The following is a 14951-nucleotide window of genomic DNA, read 5'->3' as shown; positions in this document are numbered from 1 at the left end:
ACATAATAAAGAGGTTTTTTCCCAGTGGAGTTCCTAGTGTAGGTCACTTTATACATATTATTTGATTTAATCCTACCAATAACCTCGTGAGATGGACCGCACGAGTCTCATTTTATAACCTGGAAGAAATCATATTTCCTTTTCGTGGTTTTTTTTTTTTTCCCCCGGAGCTGGGGACCGAACCCAGGGCCTTGTGCTTGCTAGGCAAGCGCTCTACCACTGAGCTAAATCCCCAACCCCCTTTTCGTGGTTCTTAACCACGCAGAGGAAAGGGATGTACGTGTGGCGTCGGGGAGGAAGATGGTGACTCTTTAAATGCTTTATGTATTTCTGTTGCTGTTAGGTGCGTCTTGGATCCGAAGTTTTCCTTGGTCCTTTTTATCTTGAAGAAAGTTAAATGGCCTCTCACTGTTAGCCCAGCTGAAAGAAGTTACTGGAAAGAGGTGGAGGGCAGCGCCGTGCAGGTTCGGAGACAGATCTCGGCGGGATGAGTCTGGGACAAGAGGGTCCGAGATAAATTTGGGAGTCCGGAACCGGAGCAGTGGAGCGGAAGAGAACCTGGTGGCTCGGTTGAAGCCCACGTGTAGAGAGACGCAGAAGCCTGGTGCTGCTAAGCGCCCGCCCCCTTGCAGGCTCCACCCATCCGGGCCCTGGCATCCGGGCCAATGGGCGTGACCCAGGAGGGGCGTGGCCTGAGCACAGGTGCCGCCCCGGCCCGCCCGTTCCGTCGCCTCTGCCGTCGTACGTGCGGCTCGGCGGAGGGCCGGGCCTGCGCTCTCTCCGCCTTCTTCCCCACCTCCGGCTGCCGGCGACACCGGTCTTTGCAGTCTGGGACCCCGTGCGATCTTTAGCCCGGTGCACGGTGAGTCCCTGAAAGAGTCCATGGGCGCCGGGGCCGGTGGCTCCGAGGCTGGCGCGAGGCCGGAGGCCGGCCGCGGGGACAGGCTGAGGGCAGCAGACAGCTTGAGGCATGTGGATGAATGAGGCGCCCTTGGACTAGGCCGCGCGGCCACGAGATTAGCCCTGGCCGCAGTCTGGGGGAAAACCTTGCTTCGGGGCGGGACGCCAGTGCTAGGTCGGGAGGGGAAGGGTGGTGTGCGGGCATCGTGCTCGACTGGGCTACGGGGGCACCCGGTATAGGGCCACAGGACTGGACGGGCTCTCCCCATGCAGCTGTTCATTGGAGGCCCGGAACAGGTGTCAAGACCCTAAAAAGGGAGATCCTTGGCCTCCTGGACAGGGATTACAGGTTGGAATATCACTTCTGAGGCGGGCAGGCGGGGGAGGGGAGCAGCGTGGCTCTAGGAGGTACAACGCAGCCAGAAGGCAGGGACAGTTTTAGTTTCCAGCTTCTAAGACGCCAGGCTGCAGTTCTTCGTTGGTTCCTATTGCAGTGTTTAAAATGAGATCAATTTTGCACAGTGAACCTTGGAGCCAGGACAAGCAAGAAAAGACAAAAAGTTTGGACTTGTCAATCAAAAGGTTGGAAGTATTTGAAATGAGGCTGTATAGTCTACTGGTAGAGCACTTGCTTTTGGCATCATACATGAAAGCGCTAGGTTGGATCTTAAAAAAGGGTGAGACGAATGCCTTCGAAGTATCCAGTGTGGAGTGTGGGTTTCAAAAACTGTTTATAAGGACTGATTAGCCTTACCTATACAGTGTCAAAGCGGAAGAGGTCTGGTGGGTTCGAAGGACCTCTAGGCCTAGTAACCATTAGGGTGGTGAACACTGAGTTGTGGAGAAAGGCAGGTCCCAAGTGGTGGAGGAATGGTTGGTGAGAGGTGACTTGGTTGCTGGTGTTTCTGCAACGGGCTTTCTTTGACTTGTGTCTCTGCTTTCCTTCAACCTTTTGATTGCTTTCCAAATGCTTTCCTCCAAATAATATGACAGGTTAAGGTGGTTGTCAGCGGCCAACATGGAAGTTTGGGACGAAGTTTTATGTTTATCTTTGATTCCTGCTGCCACAGTGTTTCTGAAACTACTCAGAAATGACTAGTATACAAATTTTAGAATTACGCCCCCCCCCATCGCCTTCCCTAAAAAGTATAGGTTTTGCTTTCATTTTAGTTGTGGATTGATATAAACAGTAGGTTTTCTTTTCTCTTACCCAGTAATATACTCTGTAGACAGAAATGTGTTTTGTTTGCAGGGGTAGTTTTAAAAGTTCATTTTGATATTTTAGATGCCCCCGAAAAAGGGAGGAGATGGACTTAAACCGCCTCCGATCATTGGAAGGTTTGGAACCTCACTGAAAATTGGTATTGTTGGATTGCCAAATGTTGGGTAAGTAAAAATGGGGACTTTTCACATTTTTGTTTTATAAACTTTTGTGTCCTGTTGTAGAAATAAAAACTTACAAGGCAATAAGAATTCAAATTGAAGTACAGGGATTTGAATATTGTTAGAAAACTAGGCGTTAACTTACATGTGCGCTAATTACTCGATTTTAGGTTTTTTTGCACACATTGAAATGAGTTATTTACATTGTTTTGCTAAACTCAGAGGAAGAAGCAGTGAGAGTTAAAATATTAATGAGGCAAATGAGCTACATTTGCTTGAAATGTTGGGAGAAGCATAGTATTCGGTTTGCTTGGACTTGCACTTCCTACCCAGACTGTCACCAGAAACCTAGTAGAAGAACAATTTAAGGAAATAGTTTAAAAACCTTTTTATCAAGCTCTTGAGAGAAGAGAGTTGTCTGGCAGGTGAAATTTTATTGGAGAAAGAAGTAACTACTTTGAATAAGCTGTTAGAAGGTAGGTAAAAGGTTTCTGTTTCTGCATATTTAAAAGCCAAAACAGGGAATCCACAGAACAAGCTGGCTAGCCAGTCTAACCAAAGTGGTGAGTTCCACGTTCAGCAGCAGACCCTGCTTCAGGAACTACAGTGGCATGCAGCTGAGGAGGACACTTGACCCCAGCATCAGGCCGTCATAAGCACACACATGCACCTGTGTCTACACACATTTGAACAGGCAAATGGATGCTATGCATGTGTGTGCACAAAAGGTGTTTAAACTTGGGGATCATGAAAACAAAGTACTGAATTTTGTCATGTCTTTAAAATTAAAGTTAACTCTATATACCATATATTTGCACATAAGACAGTGATAGAAGATATATGTGGGATTAATCCTATAATTCTTTACACATATAACTTGAATGTTCAGTGTCTGTTCTTTTCATTTTTAAAACTATCTTAGCCAGCCATGGAGGTTCACAGCTTTATCCTAGCACTTCAGAGGCTAATGCAAGAGTAGTACTGTGAGATTGAGGCTCTAGAGAAGTCTTGTCTCAAAAAAAAAAGAATCTCAGTCAGTCTCTGTCTGTCTCTCTCAGTGATTAGGGTAGTAGACACAGCATGGGTTTATAAAGATCACTAGGGCATTTTGAGATGTACTTTTAGATGTTTGGGTTAGTGGGATATAAGACAACTGTGGTGTTTTGTGTGCTTTCTGGAACTCCTGGTACAAAAATCCTCAGCGAATAGAGCATGATGTATTCAAGTCCCCAGTTCTTGGATTCTTGTAATGTAAATCATGAGCAAATGTGATTGTCCGAGTTTCAGTCTCTTCTAGAGCAGGTTGTATTTTGAAGGGGTTTCTTTCTGTGTTAGAGTCTACTTGTAGAGTAATAAATAAAGGGTGGAAATATAAATATAGCAAAACAAGTAATCAGCCAAGTGCTATAGGGTACTGCCAGTAAAGTGAGGTGCGACCATAACGTCTGCAGGGAGTTTCCGAACCAGTGGAGGCTCTTAGATGTTAGTTAGCATCCATCTCTTTGGAATCACTGTGGTCACACCATCCTCATTCAAATGGAACTGACTGAAAAGGGGCATCTAAAATCCCAAGTATCTTTTTTTTTTTTTTTAATATTTATTTATTACATATAAGTACACTGTCAGTCTCTTCAGACACACCAGAAGAGGGCATCAGATCTCATTACAGATGGTTGTGAGCCACCATGTGGTTGCTGGGAATTGAACTCAGGACCTCTGGAAGAGCAGTCGGGGCTCTTACCGCTGAGCCGTCTCTCCAGCCCCCCCAAGTATCTTTTTTTAATGTAAGTTTTTTGTGGATACAGTATAGAATATAATAATAATTAATACTTTCAACTTCAAAATAGTCCTCTTCAGTTTTATTGAGGTATATTAAACACAATTTAATTTAAAATATTTTGAATTACATTTTTTATGTGCGTTGTCTTTTGTTGATTTTTTTTGTCTGCATTCATGTCTGTGTGAGGGGGTCAGATCCCAGACAGTTCTGAGCTATCATGTGGGTGCTGGGAATTGAACCCTGGTTCTCCAGGAAAGCAGCCAGTGCTCTCAATCACTGAGCTATCTCTCTAGTCTCTTGAATTACATTTTATTTCTTTTGTTTGTGGGTGATGAAACAAATACTGGAGATTAGAAGACAACTTGTAGAAGTTAGTTTTCCCACCATGTGGGTTAAGTTTAGGGGATTGAATTTGGGTCATCAGGCTTGGTGGAAGGTGTTTTATCTGCTTAGCCATCCTGCTTGCTTGCATTCTCTCATTTGACCTCCCTAATTCAGGGCTTCTGTGGAAATTCATTTATTTTAAAGCAATAGTTTACTCAATTTTGGCAGTTGTGTTTGGTTGTAAAATTCATCTTTATAGAATGATCTTTCTATTAAACCGTATCAGGTGGGGTTGACTGTATGAAACACAAATGTTTTAAGCAAGAAAAAAGAGACTTTCTAGAGGAGTTGAAGGAGTGGACAGCTAGCCATCAGCAGAGTGAGAGCCCAGCTCAGGCAGTGTGCATCAGTCCATGTGGACTCGACGACACCAGCTCTTGACCTGGATGATTCTTAGCTGGGTTTACAAGACATAGATCGGACGGAGGTTTGCGGTAGCCTTCTTAAGAATAGTCCACTGGTTGCAGGAAGGGCATTCAGTTTAGAAATTGTTCTAGTTAGGGTTCCTGCCATTCTGACGAACTGCCACAGCCACAAGCAACTTGTGGAGGGGTGGGTTTATTTGGGTTATGTATTCTGAGTTGCAGGCCATTGAAAGAAGCCAGCGTAGGGACTCAACCCAGCTGGGAACCTGGAGGCAGGAGCTGATGCAGAGGCCATGCAGGAGCGCTACTTATCGACTTGCTCAGCATGGCTAGTTCAGCTTGCTTTCTTAAAGAACCAAGAACTGCCTATCCAGGCGTGTCCCCACTCCCAGTGAGCTGGGCCCAACCCTGTCAAACACTAATGAAGAAAATACTCTGCAGTCTTGCATGCAGTTGATTTTTTTTTTTTAAATTTTTAATGACGAAAACAAAATACATCTAAAAGTGAAGCTTCTGGAAAAACCATTTGTTCTTCCCTGTCTTGTAGCACTCCTCAAACTTGACCTTGGCCTCCCACCTGACCTTGCATTTCAGTGCTGGGTCTCTGAACATATCCTCGTTGAGGACAGTTTTGTCCAACAGTCTGTCCACAGAGTACCTGTGGGCATGAGGTGGTTGTAATCATAAACTTTCACAGAGGACCTGATCTTGGATCACTTGGCGATCTTCTTCTTGCCCATGGTGGCTGTCACTTTTCAAGGATAGCGGTCAGTTCCAGCCACCAGGGCGTGTCTGTGAGGGCGGTCTGAGGTGCCATCATCAATGTTCTTCACAATGACAGCTTTGTGTCCAGAGTAGCATCCAGTCACCAGCATCACTTTCCCAGGTTCCATGAACTTGCCCATGTCTACAGCAAGCAGCCGGCACCCAGCAGAAAGGACAGAAGGACACTTCCACTAACCTTTCACCTCGCAGAGAGCCATTTGATCTAATAGAGGCGATTTTTCAATTGAAGTCCTCTCCTCTCTGGTGACTCCAGCTTGTGTCAAGTTGGCATAAAACTAACCAGGATGAAACCATCTGAAGAATCTCTTGATAGTAGAGAGTTAAGTAAGCTTGCTTTTTAGTATGTATTTGTAAAGCTAATTACTAGAAACTAAGCTTTTTTTTTTTTTTTTTTTTTTTAATTTTTGGTTTACTTATTCTCGAGGCAGTGTCTCAGTATGTAGCCCTGGCTATCCTAGACCTCACTCTGTAGCCAGGCTGGCCTCAAACCCACAGAGATTTCCTGTCTCTACCTCTTGAGTGCTGGGATTAAAGGCATGTGCCACATGTGTTATGTGACAGAGTCTCATTCTGTAGCCCATGACATTGTGGAGTTTACTAGGTAGCGCAAGCTGACCTTGAGTTCCCAGGAGTCTTCCTGCTTGGGCTGGGACTACAGGAATAAATCCCTTTGCCCAGAAAGCTAATCTGGTACTTATTGAACAGTCTCTCTCTGAGTGCTGTCCGTATCATCTAATTGCATGAGCTGTTTGGCAGCCCCGAATAGACTTTCAGTTCCAGAAAGGAGGCGATAGTGTTGCTCCTGTTTATTGACATACTCCTGGTGCCTAGACTGGTGTTAGTAAATAGTGAACACCCGATAATTATTTGTGGAAGGTAGTAATTATTTGTGAATAGAATAATCTCTCCTCTTTGATAGCTGTATGTAGGCTTAGTGATAAAGAGACGTGTTTAATGCAGAAGGGTAAGAGTATGGCGATTTGGTTTCTACTTCTCTGTTTCTTACCTCAGTTGATCTTTGTAAATTACCTTTTGTTAGAACAGTGTCTTACTGTGAATGTAAGACTTAGAAGCTCTTGCGGGAAACTACTTAGTGTTTTAGACCGGTCTCAAGGATAGATCTTCTTGTGTGGCATTAGACTGAGTTATGGAGGCTAGAATATTCCATATAACCTTGGTTTAAAGAATTTATTGTATGTTTTGCACACAATAAAATAAAAGTGTGTTTTACAGTCAGAAATGGGTTCTTTAGTTGTAGTGGACCTTCTGTATGATAGTCTTACAGAACTCAGATTCTTCTTGGCTTAGCAGTCCCTAGGATTGTGGCCTTTTCCTATGGCCTAGGCTGCTATGAATCCCAGACAGGTGGTTACCCAAAGTGTCATTTAGCAGCATTTTCCGTTAAACTGCAGTGGTTAGTAGAAAACACACACACACACACACACACACACACACACACACACACACACACACACACACACATATACACACACACACACACACACACGAAAGCCAGAAGTTAATGTAGGGAAAGTGTCTGCCATAGTTGATTTCTATCATTTTTTTTTTAAATGAGACAAAATTCTCCAAAATACCATTGGGTTTGTCTTGTGTTAGCCCTGTTAACTGTTTTTATACCTAGCAAGGCTCCATTGGAGAAAACTTTCTGAAAATTTGGCACTTGGAGATAGCTTTTGAGTGAGGGATGGGGGCTCATGTCTACTGGGACAGCATCTGGCTTGGAGCTGTACCTGTGCCTGCTGCCACAGTCTCTGAGTTCATGTATGTCGGTTCTGTTGTCTGGGAAGCACTGTATCCTTGGTGTCTTCCATTTCCTTGGCTCTTACAAGTTTTCCTCTTCCCTAGCCCTGAAGCGAGGGGAGGGCTTTGATGGAGACATCCCATTTAAGACTAAGGTCTGTCCCTTTGCTCATTGTCCAGCTGTGGTCTCTGCGTTTGTTCCCATCTACTGCAGGAGCAAGCTTCTCAGGTGATGGCTGAGAGAGACATTGATCTGAGTCAGGTCGGGAGTGTGTCTGCTGGGGAGCCTAGGTAGAAAGTGCTTGGATGTAGGTGATTGACAGGGGCACAGGATGGGCTAGAAGGGAGGGCTAGGAAGGTGTACAGGAATGGGCAAAACTGGCTCCACTGTAAGCCTTGGAGGAGTAGCCAAGGAATCAGGGTTGTTTGGGAGGATAGGCCCCTGCGAGCTATCTGCTACAGGGCTGGGGAGGAGGCTGGAAAAACTGTGGTAGAGGACAGGAAAGAGAGTCTCCACCTTAGTTTTTTTTTTTTTTTTCTTTTTTTTTTTTTTTCTGGAGCTGGGGACCGAACCCAGGGCTTTGCGCTTGCCAAGCGCTCTACCACTGAGCTAAATCCCTAACCCCTCCACCTTAGTTTTAAGACAGGGTCCTTCACTGAACCTGGAAACCATATGTAAGTAAGAGACCATTAAGTTAAATAAAAGTTCACATAAAGCATTATGAGATAAGATTCTCCAAAAATGCTATTGAGTTTGTTTTGTGTTCACTTCCCTTAACTGGGTTAAGGAAACTAGCTAGAATGCCTGGTCAGCTAGCTCCATGGATCAAACTGTTACTGCCTCTTCTGCACTGGGGTTGCAGACAAGGGGGAGCACCCACTTTTCTTTTTTATAAAGACTTATTTTATGTATGTGAGTACACTGTCGCTGTCTTCATGCACACCAGAAGAGGGCATCGGATCCCATTACAGATGGTTGGGAGCCACCATGTGGTTGCTGGGAATTGAACTCAGGACCTCTGGAAGAGCAGTCGGTGCTCTTAACCACTGAGTCATCTCTCCAGCCCCTAATACCCTGTTCTTTACATGGGTTCAAGGAGATCTAAACTCAGGTCCTAATGCTAGTATGGCAAGTACTTTAACAAGTGAACTTTGACCCAGCCCCTCACCTGTTTTTCAGAATAAAGAAAGACTTTTAGACGATTTTCTTTCCTGTCTTGGTCTTGTGTCCAGAAGACCCCTTACCCCTTTTCTTTAAAATTCAAGAATGGTATTAAGAGACTAATAATCTGACTTCTAGGTATGATTATTGTTTCTGGGTGTGTTACTGAATTTAGGTTCCTTTACTGAATAGTTACAAAATATATGTAGCTACACTGACCTATATGCACACATACATTGGCAATCATTTTTCTTTTTCTGCTGCATAGGTGCTTTTAACAATTAAGGATTGAAATTCAAAAAAGTAGGGCTGATGAGATAGCTTATCAGGTAAAGGCGCCTGAGTTCAGTACCTGGGACCCACATGGTGGGAGGCACTGTCCCTATCCTCCACACACGTGCAGTGGCTGATGTGTACCCTCACTTATAGGCACACAACGTAAATACATGAAAAATAGAGTTATGGAAAAAACAGTTTGAAAGGACGTTCTCCTTATGTGTGACGTGGGTGTGTGGTATAAATGGTTAATTCAGTGTGCTGTGGGAATTTATGTTAGTATTCATATTTTCTCTTGCCTACTGAAATTTTCATAAAGATTTTAGGTAAAACCTATTCAATTACATTTTTTTTGATGTACTAAGATGTTATTTCCAAAGTGAAATTCGTATGTCTTAAGAAGTCCAACTACCGTTTTCTACTTGTGCTTTTGTTCTAAGATAGTGTCTTCTTTCTAGCACAGGCTGGCCTTAAAATCACTGTGTAGCTCAGGCTAGTTAGTCAATCCCTCCTGAGTTGCAGGATTACAGGAATGTGCCATTAGGCAGCGTTTCTTCAAGTCTCATTATTCCCGAAAGAGTCCTTTGTACAAACCAATCTTTTGTTTAGGTGTATCTATTAGGTGTATGTGTATATGTATGTGTGTGCAGTACAGACACACTTACTGTGCTCATTGAGGACAGAAGACAGAGTGTACTGGCACTGGAGTCAAACAGTGTTGGATGCTGTGAGCTAGCATGTGAGTACTAGGGATCGAACCCAGGTCTTCTGTAACTGCAGCAGGAGCTGTTAACCCTAAGCCGATTCTCCAGGCCTTCAAACTCATTGTTGTTTGAATTTTCTACAATTTGGAGTCTTTCTCTTGTTTTAAGTCTTAATAATAACCTCATGGGATTTAAATGTGTATGTATATATAAAGTTTCATTTCTCAAAAACAAAAACAAAAAACAAACCATGGGTTTTTAACACATCAGTCTTAGGGCAAAACAAAATTCTTTGCTTCCACAAGGCATTGGTTGAATAGATTTAAAAAGATCAAAAATGTCTTAAGTTGCCACTGAAGTCCATAGTAATAATCTTAAACTATTTCCTAGTTCCTTCTTGTTTCCTTGCCCCTCTCCCTCTTTTTTGAAAGTAAATGGATTATACCTTTTTAAATATATGTACCTTTTAAAATTAAGTAGTATGACACCTGCCTTTATAAGATTGAAATTAAAGGACATTTCTATAAAAAAAGCCAGTGATTTCCTCTGATTCATTTTATTCCTAGAGCTTTGAAATTGTTCCTAGCACTGTGTCTCATGAGGCTTGGGTCCCGGAACTCTGACTAGGGGTGACAAGGGAATAAAGAAAAGGACAGGAACACTAAGAAACAGCATACATGTGGACAGGAGAAGCTGGGGTCAGAGGGGTGTGTGTTTTGAGGGAGTCACACCTACTACTTCAGAAACCTGGAACCTCAGCGCAGCGCAGGCAGGGGTCAAAGTCTGTAAGCATTCAACAAGAGGAAGCCGTAGTTGCTAGCTTTTGTCCACAGTGGTCATTCTGCACTTGGACCCCCAAGGAAAGCTTTACCACCCTACAGAGACTGGACAATGCTGGAACAGGCTAGTCAGTTTACCTGTGGACTCAAGGCCTTGATCTGTCTTACCGTGGCTGTGTGGGTGTCGTCAGCACACATTTGTTCAGGGCATCCTCTGCAAGGTTGTCACATGTTGCCACTATAGCCTACAGCAGTCATCATTAGTCCATGATTGTTTAGCTGAGCATGAATCTAGCCCCATGTCTCTAAACCCAACTTTATACCATATATCTGAATATATGTAAAACATGGGCTTCAGTTCTGGGAGATCTTGTGACAGGCCTGACAGCTCTCACGGCTGCCCTCTGCAATGCAATCTAGCAGGCCTTCGGAAGCTACTGATTTGACCAGCAGTGTTGCTAGCAGCAGTAATTTGTCTATTTTGGCACACGTTTCTCTTAGACTCTGAGATGTTTACTCTGAAGGAGACACAAGTTCAGTATTTAAAGACTTTGGTAGCTACTGTTCAGTATCTTGTTAAAACACAGGTCTTGCTGGTAACACTAAGACAAGCTTCGCTGTTACCTTCTTTTCACCCTGTTTCTGTAGGGCTCTAGGAATTCAATAAAAAAGGACTGGTTCCTTAGTTTAAAAGGTTAATCAGATGAGCTGTGGTTAAGATGGTTTTGTCCTTGATGAATATAAGATAATTAGCCCTCATTTGAAGAGACAGTTTTACCTTAAAATTTTGTGGGGCGTAGGGAAAAGTCATCATCTTTAATTCACATAGTAACTCAACTACTGTACTTTCTGAGTATTGTTTGTTATCAAATTTAGTCCACATGCAAACATTTTTACATAATCATGTCTAACCAGAGTTTGGAAGTGCTGGCTTTATAATTACCAACTAATCCTTAACCACTTCCTCAATTCTAAAAATTGTATGACCGTAATTCTCACTGTAAATTCCTTGTGCCCTCTCTCTGGAGCAGGGAAAGTTACTGCAGTGAGGTCTCTACAGTAGTCCAAAGCAAATCAGCAAAATCCTTACAAGTCCCATTTTGTTTCAGACTTAACTCCATGCTTTAAAAACTCTGCACATTTTAAAAACATGACTGGTGTTCTATGGGTTGGCATCATCTTGTAAGTACATAACACGATATGAATCAGATAATTGAAAAATTAATGACTAGTTTCCTCCATATGAATGGTACTTTATCTCGATTTAAATCATATAGCAAAAAACTCACATATTTACTTTTATAATTCATAGTTTGAGGCTTGCCAGTAATCCTTGTGTAGTAACGGTTAGAAGTTAGTATGAGCGCAGGCCTGTTTCTTCAGAGACAAGTAGCAGCTACTCCTCAATTTGGAATGCTTTGGGAACAGTCGTGCTAGCTCTCATAATGTCACCTTAGGGGAGTTATGGTAGGTATGGGTGACATGGTACCAGCATTATGGATAATACCGGCGTTACGGATAATGGTACACTGGGGGAAGAATATGTTTTGTGACATTATATGGAACTCTGGGTATCTTCTATTTCAAAGTTTCTTTGGGAACATTCAAATTCTACATAAACTGAAATAGGGAATATAACCTAATTATGAAATTAAATTATCAAATTTGATATTTTGTGTTAGTAATGTTTCTTCCGCCTTCCCAGATTTGTCCTTATAAATATGGAGCTCTGAAATAAGCATCAGATATGGTTTTGGTATTTTTTTTTTTAGCAATTTCAGAATTGACTGAAAGTGCTTTCCTTTATTTTAGGAAGTCTACCTTCTTCAATGTGTTAACCAATAGTCAGGCCTCAGCAGAAAACTTCCCTTTCTGCACTATTGACCCTAACGAGAGCAGAGTGCCTGTGCCAGACGAGAGGTTTGACTTCCTTTGCCAGTGTCACAAGCCAGCAAGGTAAGAAGTGCAGTCACCATTATTTACTTGCTCCTAGATGGGGAAATACGTGTATTTGATCAGAATCAAGTTCCTTCCAAACTTAATGTAGCATTACTTTGGTGATTATAAAAGCAATGTAGACTAGGAAAGGAAGAAGGATGGATCTTCTTTGTTGATGCGGTTATTTTTTTCTGAGATTGTGAAGTAGAGGGAGAAATTCGCTTGTTATATGATTTTATCATGTAATACTATAAGGCTGTATACATGCGTTCATAGGAAGAGGTATGTAAAGACGATCTCTAATGTATTGACAGTAATTTCTGGGTAGTGGACTTTTTAGATGGTATTTGCTTGAATTGTTTGTTTATTTAACGAAAGGTTTAACTATGTAGCCCAGTCTGACCTTGAACCTGTACTCCTCTTGCCTCAGCCTGGAATTTACAGGCGTGCATCACCACAGCTGTTGAAGGTGATTTTTTTTTTTTTTCTTTTTCTATTTTTTTCAGAGCTGGGGACCGAACCCAGGGCCTTGTGCTTGTTAGGCAAGCGCTCTACCACTGAGCTAAATCCCCAACCCCTGAAGGTGATTTTTACTAATCAGTTGTCCCTTGGTATCCATGAATGGGGAATTGGTTCTTACACTCTAGAGCTGTCCAGAGCTGCTCCCTAAAGTGCTGTAATTATTTCATGCATATTGCCTTTGCACCATCTCCTATATTTTCACATTCTCTAGTTTACTTATGCAGGTAACTTAACTGTTATATAAATAGGTACGCGCTATTGTTTAGGGAATAATGACAAGAAATCAACCTACATGCTCATTACAGGTGTGGCTTCTTTCTTATCATTTCCTTTTGCTCTGTGATTGGTTGAATGTGAGCCTTTATAATTCATAATACCTAATGCTGTTTTTGTTTGGTTTAGTTTTTGAGACAGGGTCTCACTATGCAGCCTTGGCTGGCCTAGAACTCAATGTGTAGATAGACCAGGGAAGTCTCACATTTACAGAGGTCAGCTTGGCTCTGCCTTCTAGAGTGCTAGGATTAAATGTATGCATCCCTCTACCTAGTTCTAACTGTATTCTTAGTTCTACTGTTGTATTTCCATACAAGTAGTATTTTGACCTTAGAAACTTCAGAAGATACACTTCCATTTAATTTCTTTATTTCCATGAGGGCCTTTTATTTTTCTGTAAAGGTAAGCAAGAATATTTTTGAGGAATTCATACTTTTAATTCCTAAAATTTCAACAGATTTGAAATTCAAAAAATTTATTGTCTCTCCATGTCTTTGAAATTTTCAGCAGCATCACATGGCCATACAATACAGTCTAGTGGTGACGAGGGTTTGTACTAGGAGGGAATTCAGTGGAGCCAGCTGGCAGCATGGTGGCTGCTGGACCCATAAGGACTGCCCATTGTCAGAAGCACAGTCTCACAATAGCCAGGGACAAACAAGAGGTCTGCAGATTAGACGGTAACCTGGTGGAATGAAGGGATGATTATAAAGAGGGATTCTGCACACAGTAGGATGGATATACTGAGGATTACAGGAACCAGGATTCTCAGTGTTGGAGAAGAGAAAGAAGGGCAAATACGATAAGGAGACAGCAGCATCGACTCTACAGTGATAGACAGGATTAGAGAGCTAGTGTCCTATGTATGCTCAGAAATAAATACAGGGAGTTAGTCACACTCTAGGAAAACACATATCCCATGCTTCTGTGTACATACTCAGCATACAGTACAGAAGAACACACCTCTCAATATAGATAGTCCTGTTTCATCATTGCATAGGGAGAAGAGGTAGCTTTCACTTCTCACTGTTATCTGCTTTCTCTTCCCATCCTACAATGCACTCTCTTATTTTCTCCCTAATAAGGTTTCATTTTTTCTAATTAAAGATAAAAGGCATACTTAAAACATAACTTTCTAGATAATGATACAAATCATTTTTATTACCTTGTTAGTACTATGTCATATACAATATATTTACTATTTATATATTACTATTTCTTTTTAACTTTTCATTCAGAATTGTATTCATTCACAAAACATTTTTATTCACTATTTGAGGTGCTGATAAATACCTGGTTTCTGTTTTTAACCCTAGCTTCTGCTGAATCCCAATCATAACTAGCTACCTTCTTGATTTTGGTACTTGATATATGCATGCGCCTTAGAACTTTTAGTAATATTCCTGATGGGAGCTTTAATTTCAGAAATAGAGCAGTAGTCTCCTCCCTCGTTTTCCTAGGTAAGGAAGTCTTACTGTGGCTGTGCAGATGGCTCAGTGGGTAAGATACCTGGCACGTAAGCGTGAACACCCAAGCTCAGTCTCCTGAGCCTACATTGAAAACAAGCTGGGCACAGCCGGGCCGTGGTGATGCACAGCTTTCACCCCAGCACAGGGGAGGCAGAAGCAGGTGGATCTCTGAGTTCGAGGCCAGCCTGGTCTACAGAGCAAGTTCCAGGACAGGCAGAGGTGCACAGTCAAATCCTGTGTTGAAAAACAAAACAAAACTGAAGCTGGGCACTATGGGGGTGCATTTGTAATCTCAGCAGTCGATGGCAGAGACATCCACAGAGACAGGTGAATTTCTGGGTCTGACTGGTCACTAGCCTAGCCTAGTTGGCAAGCCCCAGATCATACAAAAAAAAAAAAAAAAACAAAAACAAAAACAAGAAACTCAGTCTCAAGAAACAAGGTAGATGACAGCTGAGGAATAATGCTG

General features: G+C 42.4%; 1 protein-coding gene, 1 non-coding gene and 1 pseudogene across 2 annotated transcripts in view; 1 reads left to right on the top strand and 2 right to left on the bottom strand.

The window, feature by feature from the left end:
- Positions 1 to 794: 794 nt before the first annotated feature.
- Ola1 (Obg-like ATPase 1) overlaps positions 795 to 14951 on the top strand; it is a 119225-nt gene continuing 105068 nt past the window's right edge. Inside the window, 3 exon segments of the mRNA NM_001033927.1 lie at positions 795 to 862; positions 2186 to 2286; positions 12093 to 12236. Coding sequence (NP_001029099.1) covers positions 2186 to 2286; positions 12093 to 12236 — 245 coding nt within the window. The 5' untranslated portion in view covers positions 795 to 862.
- On the bottom strand, positions 5311 to 5717 carry LOC103691821 (60S ribosomal protein L27 pseudogene; annotated as a pseudogene).
- Positions 12719 to 12800, bottom strand: Trnav-aac24 (transfer RNA valine (anticodon AAC) 24). Its single transcript has one exon. It is a non-coding gene; the product is annotated as a tRNA-Val (tRNA).

Source organism: Rattus norvegicus, chromosome 3 (genome assembly GCF_021556685.1).
Source record: "Rattus norvegicus strain SHRSP/BbbUtx chromosome 3, alternate assembly SHRSP_T2T, whole genome shotgun sequence".
NCBI lineage: Eukaryota > Metazoa > Chordata > Mammalia > Rodentia > Muridae > Rattus > Rattus norvegicus.
The sequence above is the reverse complement of the archived record's forward strand: the minus strand, read 5'-3'. Positions and strand labels throughout refer to the sequence as shown.